At 46.2% G+C, this 23,857-nt stretch overlaps 5 protein-coding genes across 8 annotated transcripts; 1 reads left to right on the forward strand and 4 right to left on the reverse strand.

The window, feature by feature from the left end:
- Positions 1–966: 966 nt before the first annotated feature.
- On the reverse strand, positions 967–4,973 carry LOC9630890 (uncharacterized aarF domain-containing protein kinase At1g71810, chloroplastic). 2 transcript variants are annotated; one of them, XM_024672838.1, is made up of 23 exons: positions 4,864–4,973; positions 4,692–4,815; positions 4,544–4,608; positions 4,426–4,470; positions 4,332–4,370; positions 4,011–4,181; positions 3,778–3,930; positions 3,579–3,718; positions 3,430–3,520; positions 3,334–3,375; positions 3,174–3,282; positions 2,992–3,106; positions 2,881–2,930; positions 2,722–2,800; positions 2,624–2,674; positions 2,435–2,576; positions 2,331–2,375; positions 2,178–2,267; positions 2,089–2,130; positions 1,879–2,040; positions 1,721–1,825; positions 1,469–1,668; positions 967–1,408 (listed from the first exon to the last, which is right to left on the reverse strand). In XM_024672838.1, exons 2-22 carry the CDS (start codon positions 4,795–4,797, stop codon positions 1,567–1,569), a joined length of 1,944 nt encoding a protein of 647 aa, XP_024528606.1. In that variant the 5' UTR covers positions 4,798–4,815; positions 4,864–4,973; the 3' UTR covers positions 967–1,408; positions 1,469–1,566. The 2 variants fall into 2 exon arrangements, with proteins under 2 accessions (XP_024528606.1, XP_024528605.1); XM_024672837.1 differs by having other exon boundaries at positions 4,544–4,815; positions 4,864–4,970.
- A 357-nt stretch (positions 4,974–5,330) lies between these two features.
- LOC112345643 (protein SMAX1-LIKE 2-like) lies at positions 5,331–9,933 on the reverse strand. The gene is made up of 3 exons (XM_024672836.1): positions 8,205–9,933; positions 7,170–7,431; positions 5,331–7,110 (listed from the first exon to the last, which is right to left on the reverse strand). The coding sequence occupies exons 1-3, from the start codon at positions 9,311–9,313 to the stop codon at positions 5,443–5,445; spliced, it is 3,039 nt and encodes a 1,012-aa protein (XP_024528604.1). The 5' UTR covers positions 9,314–9,933; the 3' UTR covers positions 5,331–5,442.
- Positions 9,934–12,239: 2,306 nt separating this feature from the next.
- Positions 12,240–14,410, forward strand: LOC9630891 (E3 ubiquitin-protein ligase RNFT1). Of its 2 annotated transcripts, XM_024672872.1 has the most exons (8): positions 12,240–12,982; positions 13,060–13,228; positions 13,288–13,376; positions 13,457–13,621; positions 13,685–13,762; positions 13,846–13,949; positions 14,032–14,138; positions 14,196–14,410. In XM_024672872.1, exons 1-7 carry the CDS (start codon positions 12,326–12,328, stop codon positions 14,135–14,137), a joined length of 1,368 nt encoding a protein of 455 aa, XP_024528640.1. In that variant the 5' UTR covers positions 12,240–12,325; the 3' UTR covers position 14,138; positions 14,196–14,410. The 2 variants fall into 2 exon arrangements, with proteins under 2 accessions (XP_024528640.1, XP_002967604.2); XM_002967558.2 differs by having other exon boundaries at positions 14,032–14,410.
- On the reverse strand, positions 14,221–15,255 carry LOC9632831. The gene is made up of 5 exons (XM_024672873.1): positions 14,774–15,255; positions 14,654–14,713; positions 14,484–14,549; positions 14,366–14,431; positions 14,221–14,312 (listed from the first exon to the last, which is right to left on the reverse strand). The coding sequence occupies exons 1-5, from the start codon at positions 15,077–15,079 to the stop codon at positions 14,232–14,234; spliced, it is 579 nt and encodes a 192-aa protein (XP_024528641.1). The 5' UTR covers positions 15,080–15,255; the 3' UTR covers positions 14,221–14,231.
- Positions 15,256–15,547: 292 nt separating this feature from the next.
- Positions 15,548–23,741, reverse strand: LOC9630892 (CCR4-NOT transcription complex subunit 1). Of its 2 annotated transcripts, XM_024672430.1 has the most exons (42): positions 23,625–23,741; positions 23,228–23,570; positions 23,059–23,172; positions 22,878–23,006; positions 22,629–22,814; positions 22,377–22,574; positions 22,186–22,323; positions 22,023–22,139; positions 21,720–21,973; positions 21,555–21,658; positions 21,411–21,505; positions 21,138–21,359; positions 20,958–21,092; positions 20,846–20,909; positions 20,705–20,790; positions 20,507–20,652; positions 20,348–20,456; positions 20,154–20,300; positions 20,060–20,107; positions 19,879–20,007; positions 19,600–19,827; positions 19,435–19,548; positions 19,294–19,382; positions 19,140–19,245; positions 18,997–19,092; positions 18,802–18,951; positions 18,586–18,750; positions 18,376–18,530; positions 18,233–18,326; positions 18,041–18,169; positions 17,839–17,985; positions 17,682–17,786; positions 17,579–17,626; positions 17,375–17,521; positions 17,267–17,328; positions 17,061–17,214; positions 16,810–17,001; positions 16,655–16,759; positions 16,466–16,600; positions 16,187–16,411; positions 16,018–16,119; positions 15,548–15,932 (listed from the first exon to the last, which is right to left on the reverse strand). In XM_024672430.1, exons 1-42 carry the CDS (start codon positions 23,684–23,686, stop codon positions 15,774–15,776), a joined length of 5,733 nt encoding a protein of 1,910 aa, XP_024528198.1. In that variant the 5' UTR covers positions 23,687–23,741; the 3' UTR covers positions 15,548–15,773. The 2 variants fall into 2 exon arrangements, with proteins under 2 accessions (XP_024528198.1, XP_024528197.1); XM_024672429.1 differs by having other exon boundaries at positions 22,629–23,006.
- Positions 23,742–23,857: the final 116 nt, after the last annotated feature.

Consider the following 23,857-nt stretch of genomic DNA (forward strand, 5'->3'; position numbering starts at 1 on the left):
AAAATGAACTTCACACAATGGATTTTTGTGAGAAAAAAAACTTTACAAATGTGGTTTTGTTATCTAACACTTCTTGAAATATTGGGTAAAGGTAGTCACACCTTCATTGTATATAGAAGAATCATGTCATTAAGTCATGCTCTTCACAAACTTTACGAAAACAAAGTTGTAATCACTCTAATTGTTTAGTAAAATTTGTATTTGATTGCTATAGAACACATTCTCTAACATTAAAATTGATGCACAAGTGTTTTTAGCCTCTATTTTATCCCACACATAATTTAGTTGACCATCAACAATTTATAATTGCTTCCTTTGACCAAATCAATCCTCCTCATCATCCTAATATCATAAATTCTACAACTTAATATTCAACTTACTATTATTAAAAGATTAATCATTTTTCTTGCTTTGTTATTTATTCTTCATCTATGGATAAATAAATTTATAATGTCCAAACTAGCCATAATAATGATAATTTTACTTTTAGTTCTTCATAAAGAACATCTACTTTTTCAACCCCTTTATTTCTAAAGTAGTTATTATAAATTTCAACTTGTGATATTTATTTCCATCTTCATATTCATAATAATTGTTATAACAATTTTTTGACTAAAGTACTCCTCAAATGCTTGTGAGGCTTATGCTTGTTATTGTCAAGTCAACAAACCACATCAAATAACTTTTAATGATGCAAGTATTGCCTTCACTTTGAAGGCCATTTTAATATAAAACATAGCTAAAATTAAATGAATAAGTTTCTCAATGTAGTCTCTAAATGTCATTTTTCCTTGTTGAAGTTCCACAAAAGCATTTTTCATAGTTAAAGTTCCATGAGAGCATTTTTCATAGTGAAAGATAAAACATAAATGAAAAACAACTTCAAACTCATCTATAATAAATATTAGTAGTTTTCTATTTGCAATAGAAGATTCCACCATCGGATACCTGCATAATACAAAACTATTAACCATTAAAGCTTTTGCATTTAAAGTTCCTTTGGTAATGTTGCCATCACTGAAAAATTGAAAACTTAAGTCAATCCACCAAATTAATCTTGTTTAGAGTACTACCAACACGCTCATGCATCATAGCAATCATGCCATGCATCTCCTCTTAAGAAGCAATATTTGGGTAACTCTGTGATCAAGCGCCTATCCAGCAAGCCCACGTCCATAATCCGTGTAATAAGCACGCTCAAGTTTGCTAGCGGAGCCGAGTCTAGAAGTTTCAACAGCTGTTTGCCACTCCAGTAAAGCATACCTCCGCCCTCTGCCATTCATACAGCTTTTGTTGAGCAAGGCCAACGAGAAAGAATGCGTCCCTGCATAGTGCTCCACAAGCTTGGAATTCTCGAGCATACCAGCCAAGCACGGAAAGCTTGCTTGTGAAAGTTTCTAGCTCCTCACTGAGAATTCACAGCTCAAAGTTTCAATCGCAAACGAACTCACAGTTTTCAATCTCGTACCTTAGTGACTGTGCACAAAGACATCAGTGCGCCGATAGTACTCGTTTGTCAGCGCGGAAAATCAATAAACAACGAGCTCAGCAGTAGAGGCATCCCATTTAAAGCGAGCTCCTCAAAACTCTGGCAATTGCGCGAGAAACAAGCTTGTTTGTAACTTCTAAAGGCACCAACAATAGCTTTTGTTGCAAGGGAAGTGGGAGCTGCAAACGGACACGAATAAGTTTTCTAGTATCTACACGAATAATCTGATACCTTCACAAGGACCGAGAACCATTTTAGAAACTCGCTCGAGTCGCCCAACAGTGAAAGAAACTCCGGAGTTCTCGTGACGAGGCTTGTGCTCGTGCGATCATACTTCTGCAAATTTCATATAGTCGCATTTTAGATCTTTAGCTATAAAAAAGAAATACCAGAAGCTTGGAGGAGCTATCAGAAGTTGAAGTTATCAAGGCCAATATGCGAACAAGGTTGATGAGATTTTCCTCGTCTTGGGCGTCGACTAGTCCCTGGATTGATAACCCCAAGCTTGAGATCAATCTCTCAATTGTGGAACGATTTAGAGCATCTATTCCCTGCAAAACCGAGTGAAACAGCTTTCTTGTTTTTAGACTAGTTTTTACCTTGACAACTTCGTCGAGAAGGACACCTTTCACGTATTCACCCTGCAATATGAAGATCTCAAGAAAAGCCCAAGAAGCTTTGACGATACCTGGTCGCTAAGTATAAAAGTATACAATCGATTCTGGAGTGCCTCGGTAGTAGCTTGATCTAGTGACCAGTTTGCAGTGGCTTTTGAAGACTATGTAAACCATCACTTGGTAAGAGTAACCAAAACAGAATCAAAATGCTCTCATTAACGCACCTCAAGTATTAGAGATTCTAGACGATCGATTTGAAATGTACCATCCTGCGAGGAGAAAAACCAGCTCATATTATGATTGAATGAATGCGTTCGATTGTTCCTACCTTGTATAACAGATTGTAAAGAGTTGATCTAAGCGTTGGCGAATCATCAGTCAAAACTTTCCTAGCTATCCAAGGGTAAGAGCGTCCCAAAACCTTGTAGTTTGGATCGATGGTAATGGCTATTCCTTCCAACACCGTTAAACTGGAAAAAGCAAAGATAAAAATCATTCTCAATGTAGTTTTCCTTGCCTTCGAATCACGAGAGAAAAGTATGATGGTATCCTGAATTTAAACTTGAACCTGGACAACACAGACCAGTGACATAAAGAAGAAAAATAGACGCTTACATAGTTTGTCCAAGCTTTCCTGAAAGATCTCCAAAGCTGAGATTGGTAACACCCCTACTAACCGCATTTTCAAAAATTCCTGATGAATAAACACTCCTTTTGTAAGAAAATAAAAACTGAAAAGAAATATCCTGAAAAAAAAAAAGAAACGTGACTCACCTGTAAGTGCACGGCTCACTTCCGCTGATGGAGCTGTGGGAGGAAGAAATCTAAACACGAAACACGAACACTTAAGTTGGTTTTTGCCAGGTAATTACTTTCTAGACATACCCGAGATTAACGATATCTCCTGCCAGTGCATCAAACTCCCGATTTACAAGGTGCAAAGAGGCCTCAACTATAGCATCTCTAAAATTTTGCTTGATTTCACCCATCATCCCAAAGTCTGCCTAGCAAAAAAAAATACACAGATGAAAGAATTTTTCCGAGTAAATGTGAATGAAAGTACGTACCAATATAAGCTAGTTTACCATCAGTCGTACACAAAAGGTTGCCCGGATGAGGATCAGCGTGGTAAAAACCTGTTTCTAAAATTTGTGACAATGAACAATACGTTCCAATCTGTGCCAAAACCTGAGTCATAAGAAAGCTCTAAAACAAAAAGCTTTCTACCTCTACGAGTCGAAGATCTTTGGCTTCTGATAACTTCTGTCCCTACACAGGCACCAAAAAAATAGCTAACGTTATAAACTTTAAGCGTTAGCATACCTCAACCCATTCCATGATCAACACTCGCTGGCTGGAGAGTTCCTTGTACATCTTCGGGATTGTAAGATCGGGGATATCTCCAAACAAACGCCTGCCAACACACAAAAGTTACACGGAAGCTCGAAAAGAAAAATCCAAGGGAGAATCACCTGAATCTCTCTCCATTTCGTGCTTCAGCTTCATAGTCCATTTCCTTCGAAAAAAAACACAAGAAAGAAAGCAAGTAAAGCGTGAAACAATGCAATGAACTCACTCTAAAGAGACTACTGGCCCATTCGTCTACAACAGCCTGCAAGGCAAGAAAACGAAGAACGGGATCAAGACAAGAATCACGATACTATCAAGTACCTGCAAATCTGTGTTAAATCTTCCAACAATTCTAGCATAGCCAGCCAAAATTCTAAGTATATAAATGTCCAAAGATATGGTTGCTTTCACCCCTGGCCTTTGCACCTTGACAGCAACAGTGTCACCACTTGGTCGAAGTCGAGCTTGATAAACCTGCGAGATTTTTCCAGAGTAGAACGTTTAAAACCACGCGGACGAGAAAATAAGATGTAGTAAAAAGTAAATCTTCTTGCCTGGCCAAGGGATGCTGCTGCAACAGGCGCGGGAGTGATTTCCGAGAACAAGACATCAACTGGAACACCGAGCTCCGACTCGATGATGCTCAAAGCGGCTTTGGTCGAGAATGGTGCGATCTGGTCTTGAAGGAGAGAAAGCTCGGCGATGTACGCTGGTGGAATTAAATCCTGACGACCTCCTCATGAAAAGAGAAAACAGAAAAACAAAAACAAAAACAGACCAAAACGGAAAAAAATAAAAATAAAAAGTAAAAAGCGAGAGCTGTAAGTTTTGACAACGATGACTTAGTGAGAGTTTTTGAGCTTTGAGAAGCTTACTGGACGTGAAGACACTGCTTGTGCGATCTTTACAAAAGCCTGAGAGTTTAAGTAACGTTACAAATGGCATATAGAGGAAAAAACGAAAGCTTACCGGCCCAAGCTCTACTAGTGCCTCCCGAAACTCAGCAGCGCGTTTCTAAAAAAATAAAAAGTAGTTTTAAACATTATAAAAAAAAAAATCGAAAAAAAAGAAGACAAGAAAGCAATACCTTGAAGAGAGCATCAGACCGGCCAAGTAACGAATCAAAGTACCGAATTCCAAGCCAGCCTCCAACTTTGAAAGAGATTTGCAGCAATCGACGCATCAAAAGAAGAGGGCGATTCTTGAAAGCTCTCGAGATTTGAACTGGATCATACTCTTTAAACTCGGTCTCGTCGTTGGACACATCAGAAATATAGCCCGAGTACTTGGAGAACTTATCTTCTTCCCAGCCCGGCTGCAAAGTGTCAAGCTTGGAAGCATTCGTCCACACTCTTCTTCCTATTCACAATCATTGGAAAAGCTTCCCGCTGTGATATATGATCATACCTCGCTTGAGTCGCATTGGCTTGACGAATCGTTCGTGCCCAAGTGCTTGAAAAGCCGCCATTCCTCCGCTCGCAAGCGCCATAGCCGAGGACACGCAACTTAGACCACACACGCAAGGTTTCTATTAAATGAAATATTCAAGGAAACTATAGTTAAACTAGAAAGGTGATAGATCCTATAAACCGATAAGAATCTAGCAGTAAAAAGACAACGAAATTGATTAACTACGAAGAGACAAAATTGAGGCACTTATAAAAAATAAAAAATGACAAGAGAAAAGAGAGAGAGAGAAAAACAAAGAAAAAACAAGAAAGTATCTATGAGTTTTTTGAAATTAAAATTAAAATTAAGTCCAAAATAGAAAGTGATTTGCAAAAATCCACGGGATTTGTTCATTTTGATGTTGGAAAACTTGTTTCTTCTGAGCTTTAAATTTGTCTAAACACAATCCCGAATAAAGCCGGATATTCAAGGAATTTATCAATTTGTAAAATATTAAATTTGAACCCTTTAAAAATTTCAATTGTCGGGATAAAGGTTAAAAGGTAACTAAAGAATGACAAGCTTTGTGAGACTTCGTCAAGCTTCCAAGCTCTCACAAACTTGTCCTAGCAAGCTCCTGTTCTTCCCGGCTATGGCTTCCCCTTGTTCCACCAAAACTTCCCCAGCGACAATCCTCACAGTTCCACTCCTCCTCTTCACCACCCCCTCGATCCACTGCTCCATCCACCTCTCAAACCTCCGGCTCCCATCCATCTCCTCCCACACAAACCCCATCATCATCTCCACCACCCTCACGTCCACCTTCACACAAACTCCATAGCTCCCAGCCATCCTCTCCAATCTCTCCATCACAATCTCTCCCGTGGACTCCACCTCAAACTCCCGGAAGCAAACCACCTCATCAAAGTGACCACCACCATCTTCACACTCCAAGGAGGAACACCCGAGTCCCAAGTTTAAGTCTAGTCCAGCCACCTTGCTCCTCCTAGTTCCACTCGGATCGAGCAAGCACGCCAGCTTCTCCCCCCATCTCACTCGCGACTTTCTCTTCTCGCCAACGATGGCAGCTTCTCCATCGCCAACCAAAACTATCTCCTCCTCGCCACTTTGCTTGAACTGGATTACTGAAACCATGCTGTTCTTCGTTTCTTCCACCTCCATCTCGCTGCCAGTAGCAGTAACTTCTTGCTCGTCCACCACCACTCGGATCTCCCGCGGCTCAACACCTTCGAGCCTCTCTTCTAGGCCCGATCTCGCCTCCTCGCCCGCGCTCGTCGCCACCAAAGTCACCGTGTTTCCAAAGCTCACTTCTCTCCCGCTCGAGTGCTGGATCTTCCCTCGCTCGATGCAGCCGAGCACCGCCGCCTTGACACCAGCGTCCGCCTTGTCAAACTCCTCGAGCAAGAACACCGAGAATGGATTGAGCTTCACCGCGTCGGCTATCCTGTCCGTGACAGTCCGACCCCGGCTGCTCAAGCCATCCTGCTGCTCGGCCTCGGACTCCCACGCACTCTTGCGGCTCCTCCTCCTCCGCGGATTCAAGCTTATCAAAACCAGCCTGCCATCGTTGTAGAGCTCCGCAAGAGCCTTCGCCATCTTTCTCTTTCCCATCACGTCCGGCCCCGTGAGCAGCAGCCATGCATCGCCTTTCACGTTGGATCCTCGCTTCCGGTCCCCGGCTCTACACTGGGAAACCGTGGAAGCGATCTTACCAGCAGCGTCACTTTGCCACGGGACTCTCTCGCAGAGTTTCTTGTGTAGGCTCTTGAAAGACACCGCTGCGTCGATTTCCACACTCCTGATCTTGGACGCGTCTACCGAGCTCTGCTTGCACCCGCTTGTGTCCTGGAGCCTCTCGTGGTGAGACTCGAGAAGAACGCTCGGTGTGCCAAGCGCTAGTTCAGTCGTGACTTTGGAAGCTTTGGTGATGTTCTTGGCTGGCTTGTCAACCGAGCTGCCGAGTCCGAGAGACAAAGCCGGACCGCTTGAGTCCCTCAATTCGGTAACTGTCGAGAGCGATAGCCAGTTGGAGGACGTCGCTTTGGCACTGGCGAGGCCTGGCTTGGTACTCAAGTCGAGGCCCCTGGAAGCTTGCTGGATCTTCCCGTTTGGACTCGAAGTCTGGCTCGAGGAAGAGTTGCTGTCGATCAAGTTTGGCAACGATGGCAGACAGCTCTTGGAATGCATAAGTTGGCAGTATCGGCTCCACTTCTTTCGGAGCTCTCGCGTGAGTTGCGTGGGTTCCTGCGTTTCCAAGAGAAACAGCAAGTTAGCCAAGAACTTTTCATGGCTAGTTTACGTACCTGTGGTGTGATCGGCTTGGAGGTGATTGTGTGATTGTTTCTCGTCATCCAAAACGGGAGGCCTTCGACTCCGGAGCTCGACTGCACAGACTCCGTCTTGGATTGACGCTCCTGGAGCAGCACAAGGCTCTCGTGCTCGAGCTTGGCAGTGCACTCGACGCAGCAGCGTACATCCTCGAAGTTATGGTGCTCGTCTGGTAGCTTGAACAGCATCTTTGGGAAGCGGGGAAAGGACTGTTCGTGTTTCTCGACGAGTGAAAACCTGCGAAAAGTTTGTCTCCAATTGTCAGAGTAGTGATCAACCAGCAAAGCTCATGCCAGACAACATTCACGAGAAAAAGCCAAATAAGATAAAAAGAAAAAGAACGAACTCGAAGGTTGACACACGGAACAGGAAAAATGCCCAATGGAAAACATAAAAAAAATAAAAACAAAAGCACGCAAACACGGAGGAACAGAAAGTTGACAAATGTAGCACTCAAAAACAATATGAAAAAATTGGTGAAAAAGCAGAAACACATGCCAAATCAAAGCGGAAAAGATATATCCAAGCAAACCATGGCAAAACGAAGACGAAGAAAAAAGCTATATCCAATAAAACCATGGCAAAACGAAGAAGAAGAAAAAAGCTATATCCAATAAAACCATGGCAAAACAAAGAAGAAGACGCTATGGAAAAACAAAGAAGAACATCCAATAAAACCATGGAAAAACAAAGAAGATGAAGCAGCTATGGAAAACAAAGAAGAAGAAGCTACATCCAATGAAACCATGAAGAAGAAGCTATGGAAAATCAAAGAAGAAGAAGCTATATCCAATAAAACCATGGAAAAAGAAGAAGAGGAAGAAGCTATGGAACAACAAAAGAGAAAAGAAGAAGAAAATGCTATGGCAAATCAAAGAAAGAAGCTATGGCAAAACAAAGAAGATCAAGTAGCTATGGTGGCAAAACATAGAAGAAGCTATGGAAATCCAAACAAGATGAAGACCATGAAAGAAAAAGCTAGTCTCTATCAAAGAAACGCTAAACTTTACCTTGGACGTATAGATGGAATGGAGTTCGTGGAGATGGGCAATGGCTGGAATCCCAGCCCACTCTCCATCGCTGGGTACTGCGCTAGAAACCTCATGTAGCACTGGCTACTCGCGGTAGCGATCAACCAGAGCTTACTCTCGGCCCTGTCCAGGATCTTCGCGAGATCGCCCATCACCGCATTCGCCATAGCCGACACCTCCACGCACCACGCCAAGCTCCCCAGCACCGCCACCACTCGCCCACACTCCTCCACCGCCGCCGAGATCTCCACCAGCGAGCGCTGCGTCGCGTCCTTGGAGAACCCAAATCCGCGCTCCACGAACAGGATCCTCGCGTCGCGCAGCTCGCGATCGCCCTCGATCCGCGAGACGAGCTCCTTGAGCACCGAATTCGCGGCTCCATCGTCGCCCAGGAGCACTGGATTGCGCTTGCGCCGCCTGGAGAGCGTGGCGATGGCGGCGTCGGCCTCCCTGGAGCTGGAGCTGGGCTTCTCGATCGAGCACGGCCCAAGGCCAGTACGGAAGGTCTCGCCAATTTCGGCCAGGGGTGGTACGGGCTGGTGGCGATGGAGCGCCGCCTCGAGGCTGTTCTTCGCGCGGGTGCTCGAGAATCCGGCCTCGCGCATCACCCGGCTCACGCTCGGATCGTCTAGAATCGAGATGACGAGCTGCTCCATCTCCACTTTCACGGCTAGCAGCGGCACTTGCTGCTGCTCGGGGCATCCGCGGCGCTGGTGCGCTTGCGCGCGCTTGAGCGCCGCCACCAGCGCGTTGGACAGCGTCGCGATCGATTGTCCGCCGCTGGAGGAGAGATTGCCGCTGTCCGCCGAGGAGGAATTCTGGGCGTTGGCCGCGGGCAATCGCTCCAGCGCGACATTGAAGCACAGCTCCAGCGCGCGGCAATGCAGTGGATGCGGCGCCTGGCGGTGCGATTGGATGCAAGCGTGCTGGAGCATCCCGGCCGGGGACGCGATGAGGCTGGCCGCGACGTGGAGTGGAGTGACCTGGGAGTGCCCGCGGCGCTGGGCATCACCGATCGCGCGCTTGAGCACCGCCGCTGCGTCGGATGTGAGCGTCTGCTGCACCGTCGCGATCCCAGCTCCTCTCATATCTCCTCCCCGAGATCGAATTCCTCCCTCCCTCGACTCCTCTCTCTCTCTCTCTCTCTCTCTCTCACTCTCTCTCTTGTTCTTGCAAGAACAGCTAACTATTCAAATCGACGGTTCATGCGCTGCGATCGCTCGCCTTTCCAATTCTCTGCGATCCACGCCTTTTCTAGCGCAGCAATCCAGCGGTCTTCCGGCTCGACGCTACTTTTCTTCGCGCGCGACGCTTGGCGCGCCATAGGAAACCATCGACATCTTCGTCCCGGGCGCCAAGTGGAATCCCTGACTCCAATGCGCGCCCAAAGCCCGCCTGACGCTATCGATCCCTTGTGTGCTCGCGCGCTCACGATCTAGCGCTGTGGCGTCTGGCCAATTTCTAGAGATCCATCGCTAGAGCAACAGGACAAACGCGGCATCATCATCGCAAGCTCCGGCCTCTTCTTTCAGCGCGAATTGCAGCATCATCTACTCCAGCTAGCGGCCGCTGCCAAGGATTCTACGCCCCAGCCGCGCGCATTGACAATCCCGAAATTCCCCTTTTTCCCCTCGCTCTCACTCACTCGCGCGCTTGGCAAGAGAACAAAACACTCTTTGAGAGATCACGAAAATTCAAGGGAGCCATGGGGCCGGCCGTACCCCTTCTTTCCCCCTTTCGTACCGGTCAACAGTCGAGCGCTGGGAGTTCCGCCCCGGAATGTCCGAATCGATGGACGACAAGGGCCGCGGGGCTTCGGAATGATCCAACGGAGGGCCACCGCGGACCACAGCCCTCTTTGACTGGACCTTTCGCTTTCTTTTTCCCCCCCCAGTTGGACGGTCCAGGAGGCGCCACCTGGACGGCTGCCAAGCGTCGCCCTCCAGCTATAACTTCTCCTCGCGAGAAGGCTTTTTGGTTCTCCTCATTCTTTCTGGCTGTCGGTGTGTTGGGCTGTTTTTTTCGCACTTCCCTTCCTTTTTTCGTTTGGCCGAGCAAATAATGCCCTAAAGGTAGCTCCATCATTGTAAAAAGTCCTGCCAATTATCAAATCAAATTATTACGCTAAATCCGCTTTGTGAATTTAACGAAAAACAAGCTCCGCCCTCGTGAAATACACCCAATGCGTTATTAAAGCATATAAATGATTGTTTTTATTCGAAAAGAAGCCAAGGCTTTTGTAAAAGGTGGTGGGGCTTCTTTCCCTTTCACTTTCCTCTGAAAGCCCTTTTACCTTTACCCAATGCTTTGACACGTCGGCCGGGGTGTGCGCCAGAGTGGCCGCCACGCGGCCACTGACGTGGCAGGGCATATTCTCTGGCGACAAAAAATAAACTTTTAGGTCAGGCTTGTCCCTCTCGCTTGTAGTGTTTTGCAGGAAGGTGGGTTCATCATGGCACCATTCAACCTCAACCTCAACACTGGGCCAAAGGCTGCAACCACGTCCCTCTCCCGGCTTTTTCCACAAAGAGAGAAAAAAGGAATTTTTCGAGAGACGCGCAGAAAGAAAATTTTAATAAAAAAGGTTTCACACTGACCAAAGAGATAGAAAAGCCTGCCATGAAAATGTGTTGTTAGATCTTGTTTCTGTGCTGTTCAAGGCTGTATTGGATTGCGCCCTGTTCTCGCTCTGTTGCATTGCACACGTTGAGTGTAGCCAAAGATCATCCAGGGAAATAGACCTCCTGGAATTATTTTATTTCTAGAAATAATTTCTGGGAATTAGTAAAGTATGGCTGGCGAGATCTATCTCGCCCTCAAAACTCCGAATACTGTCACCGTGCCTGCTTGGAAAGCAAAGTTTTATCATATATGCGATCACTTGCTATTTCTATAAAGTTTTCACATTATTACTTGGTTTCTCTATTATTGCGCTCTGGTCTGTGGATTTCATCATGAGGGCTCAGGACAATTCTACGTTTTTCTAAGTGTTTTTGAGTATTTCTACATAAGATATACGTAAAATATATTGGTATAGTATCTAACAGGGCTGATTCCCTCCTGGCGCACCAGAGCCGTCTAAACAAACAAATGCAGACAGTGCACCGTCGATTCGGCTCCCGCCCAAAAGTTCCAACAGAGAACTTTTGAGTATTAAGTTGCAAGGAAGAAGATTCCGGCATATCCGCCCCATTTGTTGTCTCTTCTTCCTCTCTCCATGCAGCCTTTTGGTGCGCGAATGAGACCTGTGTGATAGCTCAAAGGCCCTTTCTTTTTTTTTTCCTCTCAAAGTGCGCTGGCATTGCGATAGGGAGATTGATATTTTCTCCACGACACCTTTTTGATAGATGTATTTGGCTATGGTTAGAAAAGAGTTTGATTTTTCTAGAGTCAAGGTCGAGACGAATCTAGATCGAGCACAATAAACGCCTTGGAGAGAATTCGAATGGAAAGACTACACGGAGAAAGGTGGCGAGAGAAAGGTGGTGGCCAGGTGTGGTCCACAAGTCACAAGCGGCCACCAGACCGCGTGTCCTTGTGTACGTCCGTGGCCGCAATTTTCAAAGCCTTTGAAAAGCTTCCAAATCGGCCGAGATGAATGCCCCGCGCCCCTTTCTTTTCTCGGCGCAAAAGCAGCGAATCTTTGGGCCTTGAAATCGATCGATCCACGGAGATTCCCTGCTTTTGGTGTTTTTTTGTATTATAGACCAGCCTTTTAGCTTTGCAGTGCAAGAAAGAAAATAAATTCATATATTTTTTCTTCTCTAGAAAACAAGAGGAGAAAAGGCGTTTCCACACAAAACACTATAATTCGAGAGATGCTATTGCCACTGAGATCTGGACAAGAAAGCTGTGGAGAAAACCTTTTGAAACAAAGGTACCCTGGGACTGGAAAAAAGGATTTGACGTTTAAAGGGCTACAATGGAATGCATTGGAATACGTACTTCTATCAAGATTCGCCTTTAAAGTCCTAAAGGTGGTGCCTCAATGGAAGGATATGGATTGCCCTAAAATCTAGTGACCTAAAATCACCAAGCCCTAGAACGCAGGCGATGCGCGCTAGAATGTGGAGGTAGGGCTCGATCGATCGCGGTCTCGCATGGATCTAGGTATGGACGCTCACCGGAGCAGCAGCGCCGTGGCCGGCGCCAGCGGCGCCAGCAGCTATGGCGCGCAATTCCTCTTCAACCTCAATCTCTTCCCGCGATCGCTGTCGACCGTGCTCGAGGTCTCCGGATTGATCCCTGGCAGGTCTCACTCCTCCTCGCAGCTGGATTCCGGGAGCTTAGTCCGCAGTAGTGGTAGCAGCGATAGATTAGTCGGCGGTGGGGGTGGTGGTGGCAGCGGCGAGGTAGCGATTAGAATTATCGGCGAGGACGAGGAGATTAGAATAGCGCCGAGCTCTTCCTCTTCTTCTTCCTCTTCTAGAGGATTGAGTGGAGAGAATGGCTCGAGTACTTCGTTAGTGATAGGTGGTGGTGATGAGGAGCTGGGTGGTTCTCCACGATTCAACGTTGGTGGAGAGGTTGCCGGTGGTGATCCTAGTTCCAGGGAGGCGCCCGCTGCGACGACTACCACTACGCAAAGATATGACTTCCAGCCACTTGCGAGATGGTTGGAAAACGTATTGCCTTTTACGGTCCTTTTGCTCTTCGTTTTCATTCGTCAACATCTGGAAGGTATAGCGGTCACGGTTGGTCTCACTGCCGTGATGATCAGAGCGAATGTTGTTCTTCGCAGGCAAACAGCACTGAAGGTACAAGAGATTGATATCTTGCCTCGCAATCGGAGCCTAATGGCTTTTCATTTTCGTTTTTCTTCTTTGTTGCACAGGGTGAACGGAAGAAACTTATGACAGCGGCTGTGGGCATCGTGTTGGTATGTCATATAGTTCTAGTGTATTCGTGGTATACCAGCGAGGCCATTTGGAAGCCATTGCTGCTGCTTCCGCCGCGGAAGATTCCAAAGTTTTGGGAGGCCATTTTCACAATCGTGGTGAATGGTATGTTTCGAGCTGGCTTAGATTTCTTTCTTTTCTCACTGTCATCCCTCCGCTCGCAGATGTAATGGTGCGGCAGGCGGGAATGGCTGTCAAGTGCGTGCTTCTTTTGACATGTAAGAGCACCAGGGGGCGTCATTTTCGCAAACAGGTTGGATAGCTATCCCACTTCCATGCAGCTTTTTTTTATTTTCGACCTTTTCTAATCTCAAGGTCTGTCAATTCTTCCAGGGCCAACTCCTAACAGCGGTGGAGTATCTTTTGCTCCTGGTCCGAGCTTTGATACCCGGACCAGTTTGGTACCGGTTCTTTCTCAACAAAGAGTACGGCAACGTGTTCTCCTCGCTGACAACGGGTCTATACCTCACTTTCAAGTTAACTTCAGTGTTCTCGAAGGTAAAATGACTTGAGATTTGGGATTGTCTCTTTCTTTGGCTGAAGGCTCGTGCGTGGTTCCAGGTACGAGAGTTTATCGGGGCAGTGGGTCTTGTCACTCGTTGCGAAGTACAATACGGGAGCGCTGCCAGTTCGGATGAGGTTTGTCGTTTGTATCTTCTACGAACGAAACTCTGGAAAAGGCCTTCACGCGTGGTATCTTTTTTGTTTTCTTTCATCGGCAGGTCCTTGCAGCCGGGGACATGTGTGCGATTTGCCAGGAGAAGATGCATTCCCCGATATCTCTCCGGTGCAAGCATATATTTTGCGAGGACTGCGTTTCGGAATGGTAAGGGCTAGGCTTTTGTTTTTTTCTTGCTCGTTTGAATCGTTATGTGACAGAACTGAGGCTCTTTTGTTTGATGTTACAGGTTTGAAAGAGAGAGAACTTGCCCCCTGTGCCGAGCAGTGGTCAAGTCCGCAAACTTTCGATCATTCGCGGATGGCAGAACCAGCCTCCTCCCTCAAATTTTCTAACGTATGTAAATATCAAATCATATTTTCTAATCGTGCACGCTACTGTCGTTCGTGGCAGCGAATCCAAAACTCTGATTGGGGGCTTTGGCACGAATCAAACGAGCTTTAGCATTGAGACTGGGATCAAACACAAGCCTTGCTCTTGTAAATTGCATCGCCACTTGGACTCGAATATCTGCGAGACGAGTGGACAAATCTCTAGCGGAGGTTTGCAATTGATTTGTTTACCTGGATTTTCCTCTGCAAAAAGTGTACGTATTCGATCGCTTTGTCCAACATTTCTTCGTTGTGAAACTAAACAAGAGAGAGATTTTTTGGCTATGAGATTTTTTTTGATCTCGCCTACCTTGTTTCCGTCTGGTATCAATCGCCGAAGAACACGGAGTTGCCTTTCAATGGCCTCGAAAGCTCCTTAAAATTTTTTGAGACACAAAAAAAATGAAAGAAATGGAAGTGAGGACGAAAATAGATAAAACAATGGTTCTTCCATCTTGAAACCACAAAGGAATAACTTACATTGTCAATCTCTGATTCGTTGTCTTCGTTAAATAATGACTTGAGTATGTTCTCTCCAGCCTGTGATGAAGCAAATAAATGCCAGAAAAACGAGGAAAAAAAAAAGCAACTTGCTCTTACTTGTTCTTGCGATCGATGATCCGTGAGTGGCCCCGAGGAGGCGTCCGAAAGCACCGAGAGCGTGGAATCCTGGCGAGCGAGCGATCTCTTTTGCGGCCTTCGAGCTTGTGGTTCTTGGACTCGAGGAGACAATGACAATGGCTGCTGATCCAAGTAAGTCGTCCACCCCGACTCCTCCGCCTCCTCGCCGCCATTGCTCCGCTCCTCCTCCGCCGCCACCACCACCACCGAGCCTCTGGATTGCTCCTCCACCACCGTGCTCTGCAAAGATTCGCGCGATTCCATCCTCCGCCGCTTGCATCCCATGGGAATTGGAGAGGAAGTGGAGTGGAATGGAGAGAGAGATAACGTTCTCTCCAAAAAGAGGAGAGAAAAAGAGAGAAGAGAATGGAAATATGATACGAAGATATCAGCCAAATGTGGAGCTGCCCTCGCAGCACCTTTACAGTGGGTTTCTAGTGTCACACTGACGGCGGGGTAAAAGTAGAAAAGTAGAAAACAAAAATCTCGTTGGTAAAATATCAATGGCGGTAATACGGTCGTTGTTTTTACCACTGGTTACCTTGTCGGTAGAAGTTGCAGTTGGAGGGGAGGGGCTTGTCGGGAAGAGACATTGATTCTTCCGTCACTGCTCCCCAGAAAGAGGCAGGTCGCGCATAGCGCGCGTTTCTCATTGGCCGGCCGGAAGTACAAACAAAGGCTTGTTTGGCGCCTCATGGCCGCCCATCCCACCGTACGGACGGGTGTGGTCCACCCGCCAGGCATGGCCGTTTATGACACGAGAACCGTACGGAAAATTTGTTGATAGGGGGAAAAAAAAATTTCTATGATACATCGCGCTGTACACAAAAACAAGGGAAAATGGGGAGAGCAAAAAAAAAAACCAAAAAGAACGAGGCCGAGTTACTTACACTCCTTTCTTCGATCGTTCTTTCCTTTTTTTCCTAGTTTTTGTTCTTCCTCCTCTTTTTTTCTTTTTGGTTTCTTCACGCGTGTTTGTTTAGCCTTTGATCGCCTCGGCGCTCAAGCTCGCGTTGATCTCCTCGTCCGTCGGCTTCGCCGGTGGTCCCATGCAAGATCTCGCGACCGATTCAAACAGCCTGTCGATCTCCGGAGCGCATCGCACGAATGCGTGGTTCCAAAAGTTGTAGCGGGGATTCTGCGCGAGATAAAGGGAGCGTGGTGAGAGATATTTCCAACGAAAAGGAGAAAGAAGAAAGGAGGGACAAAGATCTCCCCCATACCTTGATTAGCTCGATGAAAGTGATGAGCAGACCCCACGGATGAGGACGGTTGACGATGAGCCTTTCCAGCAAAACTCTCGTGATTTGCTCTTGGATGATCTCCTGCTTTGAAGCAAAGCGCAAGGATTGAGCTAGAGCCTACATAAAAGAGCACAAAAGGAAAGCTTACCTGGCTGGCTTCGGCGAACAAGTAGAGCAACACGCACGAGAAGTAATGCGTATGGTTGTTTGGATAGCGGAGCTGGTTGGCGATGGCGTTGAGGAACAAGTAGCGGCCCTCGGTATCAAGCTCTACAATCAGCTTCTGGAATATGTCCATGGGAGCGCTGTGCGTGATAGGCGCGGTCGGGACACCGATTTGAGGGGCGGTCTTAGCCTGTAGCTGTTGGATTGCCTGCAAAAAGAATGGCGTAATGCCTCGTCACGGCAGTAAGTAGCATTCGCATACCTGCATTCCCACATAGAGCACCAGCGAGTTTATCAGAGGGACGTTGTACCGCGTTCCACTCAATCCGGATTCGTGCTGTGACAATAGCAGCCGCTGCTTCAAATCGACAAGAAACAAGGGTGGTGACAGGCGCGTCTGCAAATGAAGAGCACGTTATATTGTGCACTCTGACGAAACAAGCTCACACACCTTCAAATACTCGTCAACGTCACCCTTGAGTTGCTTGCTTTTCAAGGCAGCTTCCACATCAGACAGTATGCGAGGAGGATGGCTTATTTCCGGCAACAAATCGACCTGCGCAAATACCATTGTCACAAAGACGTCAACAACAATGCACGGAATACCTTCAAGTTTGGAGTAAATGGATCTGGCAGTCGCATATTTCGTGGGAATGCGCTCAGTATGAGATTACGCATTTGAATACAGCTCGGGGGAATGACGTCGCAGAAGCTGAAATGATAATCGCAGAGGAACTCTGGGAAGTCGTGGAGGAGCACAAGCAACACGCGTAAAGTGCCTTTGTACAGCAGCCTGATCTGTAAAAGTTTAAACCGACAAATGAGTCTGGGTGCTAGACATCGTGGTCCAAGCTTACCGGGTCACTGAGTTCCGCACTTCTCAAGTAGGGGTCCATAAATCTGAAAAGCGATACAAGGAGGCGTTGAAAATTCGGCCAGCCTTTCGGTTGCTGAACTAAAAGTTGCTTCGGCATAAAGGTACGATGACTAATCAACTCCAACCACACAAAGCTGCAAGAGAGACAGCAAATTAAACAAACCACAGAGGTATTATATACCACACCTCCATCCCGGCGTGTTCAGGGGTTGCAACATCGTGAGGGCATTGGTGAAGGAAAGAAGAATCTGTTCCAATCCATGAAATCAATTGAAGTGGACCAAAAGCACGTACCTGATAAACGCTAGAATCCAATGATGGGTCTGGCGCATTAAAATCCATGAGCCATGTTAGAAACAAGCGGAAGTAAGGACGCGGCTGAAACGAAGTTTTCTTCTCGTCAGCGTCCTTTTGAATCACGCGCACAGTCACGTTCAAAACCTGATACAAATACCAAGCATAAGGAACAGCAGCTGGGACAAAACATCAATCACGAACTCTGTTAAGAAGGCCGACTTTATTTGCTGTTGATTCCGCCGCATAAAACTGCATGAGCCAATATTGTTTGAGATAGTCCATGGTTAAGATTCTTCAACTCTACCTTCACAAGGAGCACAACAAGTTTGGCGTACAAATCAACGGCCGCAAAATTTAAAGTGCCAATAGGAGAGGATTCCACAGAAAGCGAATGCGCCACAGCTAGCTCCTGCGCACATTAAAGTCAAAAGACGGAAAATAGAAAAGGCTGTGCAACATACAGTAAGAATTCTGAAAAATTGATCCGTCACATCATCGCCTTTGAGGAAACCAGATTGCGTAAGTTGAGATATAAAATTTGCATATGTTTTATCATTAGCGCCTGGGGTATTGCACACCCGAGCCCATTCATCGAACAGGAGGGCAATCTACACAAAAAGACAAGCATCAATCAAGTAGGAAGAAGAGGAAAGACGAAGTCACCTGATCACGAAGTCCAACCGGATCAGTGTCGCGAGGAATAGGTTTAACATCATCTTTCACAGGCCGACTTACAGGTCCGGGTGGTTCCGTCGGTAAAGTTGGTCCAGGCAAAATGTTGGGGACGTGGAGCTGCGTACCAATAAGAGAACAGAGAAAAGCATGAGTAACAAATGTGTCTGACCATTTTCGTACCTTTAGAAGCTCTGCGCCACTTCCATCTGGAAGTAAAGCAGAAGTTCCATCACTTGACAATACTTCTTGATGTCGGGCTCCTCCGTCAGGAAAACTGCATAGACTAATGAGCCTTTAAACACCGGTAGCGTGTCAAAAGGTACCTTGTTGGCGACTGGGTGCGAACATCCACTTCGTCAGCATTGACATCCGACGCTTGCGTAATAGCGGTAGAAGTATGAGAAGGAAATACGTTCGGATAATTTGGGCGAGTGCTTGCAGCTGAGGCTTGTGTTTGCCATGGCAGACGAGCGAAATCCTGAGCACACATCAAAAGCAATTACATTGACATGGAGAAAAGAAAAACACAATACCTCAAAAACACGTTGTTGAGCGGGTGACAATCTACCAGCTTTGGGTCGAAGAGACTCAGGTAACCTTGAAAGATTCCCTTGAGTGTATGCTTGATGAACAACATCCCTTTGTGTTCTTCTAGCTATCAAAATAGGTGCCATGGAATCCTCAAGATCTCGCAAAGCCTTTACCACATATCAGACGCTTGATCATTGCAAAAATGTTTTAACTCCTACCTTCTCTGTTGCGGCTTTTTCAATAACTGCACAGCCTAAATCAAGATTGTCGTTCGTCACGACGTGCACAGTCTGCTCTAATACGTCAGAGCTAATACTCGGCTGGAGAGCGTTGCGAATATGACTTGCCATTGCAACACGAAGAGGTTCCTATAGTAAAAATTTAGATAACAGGTGTAATGAGTTACGTTTTACCTTGCACGTCACATGAGCCAAACTTCCCGCCAAACTCGCAACCATTAGATTTGACGAATGAAGCGTTCTATTGTCGTCCGCTTCAAGGGCATAATCCTGCAACGGACGGTCTTATATAAGCGCATCGCGTAAAATGGATGTACCTTCTGTATTAGCTCCCTCGTCGTCATGCAAGCGATGGTAACACTACGATCAACCACAGGCGCAATAATCTCCCTAATAGCCCGTTCCATTGCCAAGGGAATAATTCTGAATTTAAACGCGTAAGACATCATAAAAACGGAAACAATGATTTACCTGTGCATTTGCTGTTGGTGTTGCTGACTTATTCCTGCTAGTCTATTATTAAGAACCACGTACACATTAAGATTTGAAAGAGTTGAAGCCTGAACCAAACTCCCCGTTATGCATACTAGTCATTAAACTTGGAAGACGAACCTGTCCTGAAGAAAACGGAGATGGGGCAGTGGAATGCGCTTTAACACGTTCTCCAACGAAAGGCAGGACCTTTTCCTCATCTTGGGATGCATTTGGAGATACATGAACAGGTAGCTGAGTACAACCAAACGAATTATTTGAGTTAGCTTTATCAGGAGCACATACCTGAGTAGCCGTCGCATGGGGAACTGGATGTGCCGGCAGCTCCGGGAGAAACTCCACCTGATTGAGGTTAGATATTATGCTATGCTCCGTGGTAGCTGGTGGATGGGTAGCAGCAATAAGTTCTTTATTGGAGAAGTCGGGATTTCCTTCAACTTCACGCATTCTGCCTTTTACTAGTTGTGTTTGCTTTACGTCCTTCATTTCGACACCAAGATGCTTGAAAAGAACCTGAAACAACATAGGAAAAGATTTACAATTTAAAATGTACTTACGACTGACCTCAATGTCAAATTTCAGGTTCATCTTTAAGTTCGGAAGCGCATAAATTTCGGATAGAAGGCCCAGAATACCCATTGTCCAGGGATTAGGAGGTTGATACACTTGACTTGTTTGGCATGGTTCCAAAATCTGCAAAAATATAAACTCTGAATCATATATGGGAGAGACGGCCAGCTGTTACCTTGGAAGTAAATGGTATAACAGCAATCATCAGCCCCCTCTCATATGCCTGTTTTATAAAAATGTAAGAGAGCAAGAAAACAAAATATTTTCACCTCCGTAATCAGTGTTTTCGGGTCAATTTCTTTGGCCTTCAGAACTTTATTCCGCCCAATTGTAAGTTTTCCCAGCCAGCTGCCCAAATTCTTTAAAAGCGAGCGCTCTTCCGAACTTGACTTGATCAGTTCCGATCCCAAAAGCACCTGCATAAACTAACGCTACAGATAGCACAATCAATGAAGTACCATACCTTGCAATTCTGGTACGTGGCATTGACAATTTCCTGATCCAAAGCTCTTGAATTCATTTTATCGAGGACCTTCAGGTAAATATCATGAAAGTTTGGTTCAATGCTCGCCCTTCAAAATCAAATTATACCGCATATACAAATGGCAATGTCAACAAATACCTCTTCATAACCATATATTGAGCGAACCAGGGGTAGTATTTGTCTTTCAAAACTTCTAAGCACTCCTTTGCTTTCGCTTCATAATTCGCTACAGATATATTGTTGATAATAAAGGCAACCTTGTCCTCCGTCTCAAGGCTGGGATTCTGCGAATTCGCACCAGAGCATAGAGTAAACAACATAGAAAATCGGTCTTACTTCAATTGGATCTCTCCTTTCGGCAGCTGCGACCAGTGTCTCAATGTTCAACGCATGTCCAAATCCAGGAGTAGTTACATGTCGGCCTGTGACTGGAGTTTAAAACCCAAGATTCCAGAAGAGAAAAAGCAAAAATCACACCTGGAACTGACATAGTTCTCGCTGGTTTCGAGAAGTGCGAACTAGATTGTTGAGCATTCATAGCCTGTTTTGAAACGGACGTCAGGGTGCAAAACGCTTACAAAAATACCACCTTTTGTTGCCCCTTCAGTATTTCATACAGTTGAGCGGTAGAGGAAACGGATTGTGAAAGAGGTTTGTTCGCCACCAGCGTACCACCTGCACTACGCTCCTCCTGCTGCTGCGGATTCAGGTTCTGCGCAGCGTCCTTAGAAAAACACGTCAGACTACAAGACGTGTTCCGCGTACATACCAGCTCAGGCTGCACTTGAGCGTTCTGTTGATCACTAGAAGGATTTGCTAGGACGTCAGTTTGCGTGGACGATGCGCGTGCCAGCGACCGCTCAATATAATCAACAAGATCCATATGGCCGTCTCTCATGTGAGATATCTGCAAGATATGATTGCAGTACTGTGGCCATTCTTCAAGCCGGCTTCTGAATTGCTCCAGTGCAGTCATGCCAAATGAAAACATCTGCAGGAAACGGAATAGGTGAAGGAAAAGTATGCAGCTTTTCTATCTCACCTTCGAGTCAGGAGTTTTGCGCAAGGAGTCTAAAACGCAACGTAAGGCGACGCCTAAGGTGATCGATGACACCAGCTGATGACTTATAAGTTTACCTACGAAAAGATGTGTTAGCTATAGTCATATGAAAAAACTTTCTGATACCAAATAGCACAGCAGTAATTTTGAGTTCTCGCTCCGGGTATCTTGGAAAGAAGCGATATTCATCAAACAGACTATGAATCATACATGAAAATACTTCGTGCTCCCTGCATAGTTGGAAAAAAAGCAAATAAAGTCATTCGCTAATAAGACAACTTGGAAGCGAACCTTGGTACTGAAGATCCATTGAGCCTTTCTAACATCTCCACAACGTTTTCGATGGTAAGCTGGCCTTTGTATATCTTCTGAAAGTAAACGTTTGCCTCCTCTTCAACATCACTTGAAAATGCTTCAGACGACGACTGCTCAGTACCCGCACCGCTAAGAAGACGTGGATTTGCACGAATTGCAGCCGCGTGCACACGTCTCATTTCTTCGACAAGTTCTCTCGAAGATAACTGGGCTGAAAATGCTTGGAGTACCTAAAGAAGCTTTCAGAAAACTTGTAAGGAACACATAAAAAGACAAAACCTTGAAAAAGATTGCCGTTGTTTCCATAGAAAGTCCAATCGGTCCACTCCGGGGAGTTCCCGACTGTCCATTAAAACTTTCCACTAACAATCTCTCCCTCAGAAAGCTCAAACAGGCCTGCATATACAGTTGAGCTTCGTTTTACCGGAAACAATGCATTTACCTGAAACAAGGGTTCCTGATATACTACTAGATTGTCGTGCAACCACTTCTCAAGGTTCAGGAACTCTCTTCTTCCTGCTAACGCTGCGAGATCAATAGAGAACTGAAAAGGTGTACCATCGAGCACTTCCGAAAGAACCTGAAAAATGTATAGTCAATGCCAAAGTCATATACAAATCAGCTGTACAATACCTTTAACTCCTGACAAACGTCTAGGATACGACCAATTGCGCTTGGCTCTTTGGAGTGGATCTCGACCATGGCTTTTTTCATTAGCTCCCTACTTAAAAGCCATAGTTGATGCATTACGAGACTTGCATGCTGATTTATGCCAAGATACGCAGAAAACAACGGCGTAAAATATTCGTTTTGAACAAGGTTCCAGTCCGTCTGTGGAACGACAAAGCAAATTGTCGAGATGCTCAATGTAGAATAGTGCTGTACCTTCAGCTGGGCTAATCCGGTGAGAAGCAGCTCCGGACAGTGCTTCGCAGGGTATTCTAGCAGAGATCGAACGGCCTCCCCGTGGCCTAACTCTGCTAGCCGGCACAGCGTTTCAAGTAAATCCATGGATAGCCAAGCATGGTTTGGACTACCAAACGCAAACCTATGGTAACCTTCCAGCAGCATCTTCAAGAAAAATAAGAAAAGAAATAAGAAGTTCAATAAAAACAGGATATAAAAAAGCATTACCTGTTTTCTGTGAGAGCTTGCGAACGTAAAAATTTCAGGTGGCGCAACGGCTGCATGCCGTAAAAATGAGAGTTGTCCTTCTGTATTTTTCCAAATCCTCCCGCAAACAGCTTGTATAGGGAACGTATCCTGAAGACAATACAACTAAGGTCATCGCTTCGGAAAAGTAAAACAAGCCAACCTGAGAGTTCCTTGTAAAGAATGACATAAGAACCGACAGAGCCTGTTGGTCGGGAACGAAAAACCCTTCATGATCGAGATTCTCTATCACTAGCCGCCAGTCCAGGGCAGGAGCCTGTAGGAAGATATCCACAAATTAACGGGAAACGGAGTAACAGCAATGATCTTACCAGCTCTTTCAAAGTATCGATCAGAACATCCTGATTCCATGTACTCAACCACGGAGAATCACCTACGTAGGAGGGGCTGTCGCAGAGCACCGAGAAGACAGTGGCATAAGCTCCATGGACGTCCTCGACTCCGAGATGAGTTCGCGACACCAGCCCAATTATCTGCGCTACATCCTTCTCGTTTAGAGGAAGGAAGAACGACAGTAGCCTTTTGCAGTGAGTGGCATCCACGGAGCATGCATGGCCGAGCTCCTCCAATACGAGCCCAGCTTGCAAAGAGCCCTCTAGCTGCAAGAGCGCCTCCGAAGTATCGGGGTCGCTGGTAGCAACAGCGTCAAATCTCCTGGAAAGCCCAAGTTCTTCGTTAGAGAGTGAAGATATTTTGCTAGAACATTACCTCAGGCAATCTCTGAGCTCTTGCCCTGGAGCATGATCACCGGCAGTAGCTTGCGATGCCATTGCCGTCGGCCGCTACAACATCGTGGTCGCGCCTTGGAATTTCACGCGGCGCGCGCGCGAGCGAGCGAGATTCTCGTCGCGACGAAGAGCAATGCGAGGAGCTACGCAAGCGCCGGATGGATGGACTAAAACCCTAAGCCTCTTCCAGTGGGAGGAGGTTTTAGAACCTGG

The sequence above is a fragment of the Selaginella moellendorffii genome, unplaced genomic scaffold (genome assembly GCF_000143415.4).
Source record: "Selaginella moellendorffii unplaced genomic scaffold, v1.0 SELMOscaffold_9, whole genome shotgun sequence".
Classification (NCBI taxonomy): Eukaryota; Viridiplantae; Streptophyta; class Lycopodiopsida; order Selaginellales; family Selaginellaceae; genus Selaginella; species Selaginella moellendorffii.

Excerpts from the sequence above, each read along its gene's own strand:
- LOC9632831 (XM_024672873.1), bottom strand. The coding sequence starts at position 15,079 with ATGGGATGCAAGCGGCGGAGGATGGAATCGCGCGAATCTTTGCAGAGC. Across the intron at positions 14,714-14,773 it reads ATCATCGATCGCAAGAACAA|GCTGGAGAGAACATACTCAA; the intron begins GTAAGAGCAAGT and ends GCTTCATCACAG. Across the intron at positions 14,313-14,365 it reads TTTTGCAGAGGAAAATCCAG|ATATTCGAGTCCAAGTGGCG; the intron begins GTAAACAAATCA and ends CTCGTCTCGCAG.
- LOC9630892 (XM_024672429.1), bottom strand. The coding sequence starts at position 23,686 with ATGGCATCGCAAGCTACTGCCGGTGATCATGCTCCAGGGCAAGAGCTC. Across the intron at positions 22,575-22,628 it reads CCGGATTAGCCCAGCTGAAG|ACGGACTGGAACCTTGTTCA; the intron begins GTACAGCACTAT and ends GTCGTTCCACAG. Across the intron at positions 20,910-20,957 it reads TACTGAAGGGGCAACAAAAG|GCTATGAATGCTCAACAATC; the intron begins GTGGTATTTTTG and ends GTTTCAAAACAG.
- LOC9630890 (XM_024672837.1), bottom strand. The coding sequence starts at position 4,945 with ATGGCGCTTGCGAGCGGAGGAATGGCGGCTTTTCAAGCACTTGGGCAC. Across the intron at positions 4,371-4,425 it reads CACTAGTAGAGCTTGGGCCG|GCTTTTGTAAAGATCGCACA; the intron begins GTAAGCTTTCGT and ends TTAAACTCTCAG. Across the intron at positions 2,577-2,623 it reads TTTTCTCTCGTGATTCGAAG|TTTAACGGTGTTGGAAGGAA; the intron begins GCAAGGAAAACT and ends TGCTTTTTCCAG.
- LOC9630891 (XM_002967558.2), top strand. The coding sequence starts at position 12,326 with ATGGATCTAGGTATGGACGCTCACCGGAGCAGCAGCGCCGTGGCCGGC. Across the intron at positions 13,229-13,287 it reads TTTCACAATCGTGGTGAATG|ATGTAATGGTGCGGCAGGCG; the intron begins GTATGTTTCGAG and ends CTCCGCTCGCAG. Across the intron at positions 13,763-13,845 it reads GCGCTGCCAGTTCGGATGAG|GTCCTTGCAGCCGGGGACAT; the intron begins GTTTGTCGTTTG and ends TTTCATCGGCAG.
- LOC112345643 (XM_024672836.1), bottom strand. The coding sequence starts at position 9,313 with ATGAGAGGAGCTGGGATCGCGACGGTGCAGCAGACGCTCACATCCGAC. Across the intron at positions 7,432-8,204 it reads ATTCCATCTATACGTCCAAG|GTTTTCACTCGTCGAGAAAC; the intron begins GTAAAGTTTAGC and ends AACTTTTCGCAG. Across the intron at positions 7,111-7,169 it reads CCAAGCCGATCACACCACAG|GAACCCACGCAACTCACGCG; the intron begins GTACGTAAACTA and ends TTGGAAACGCAG.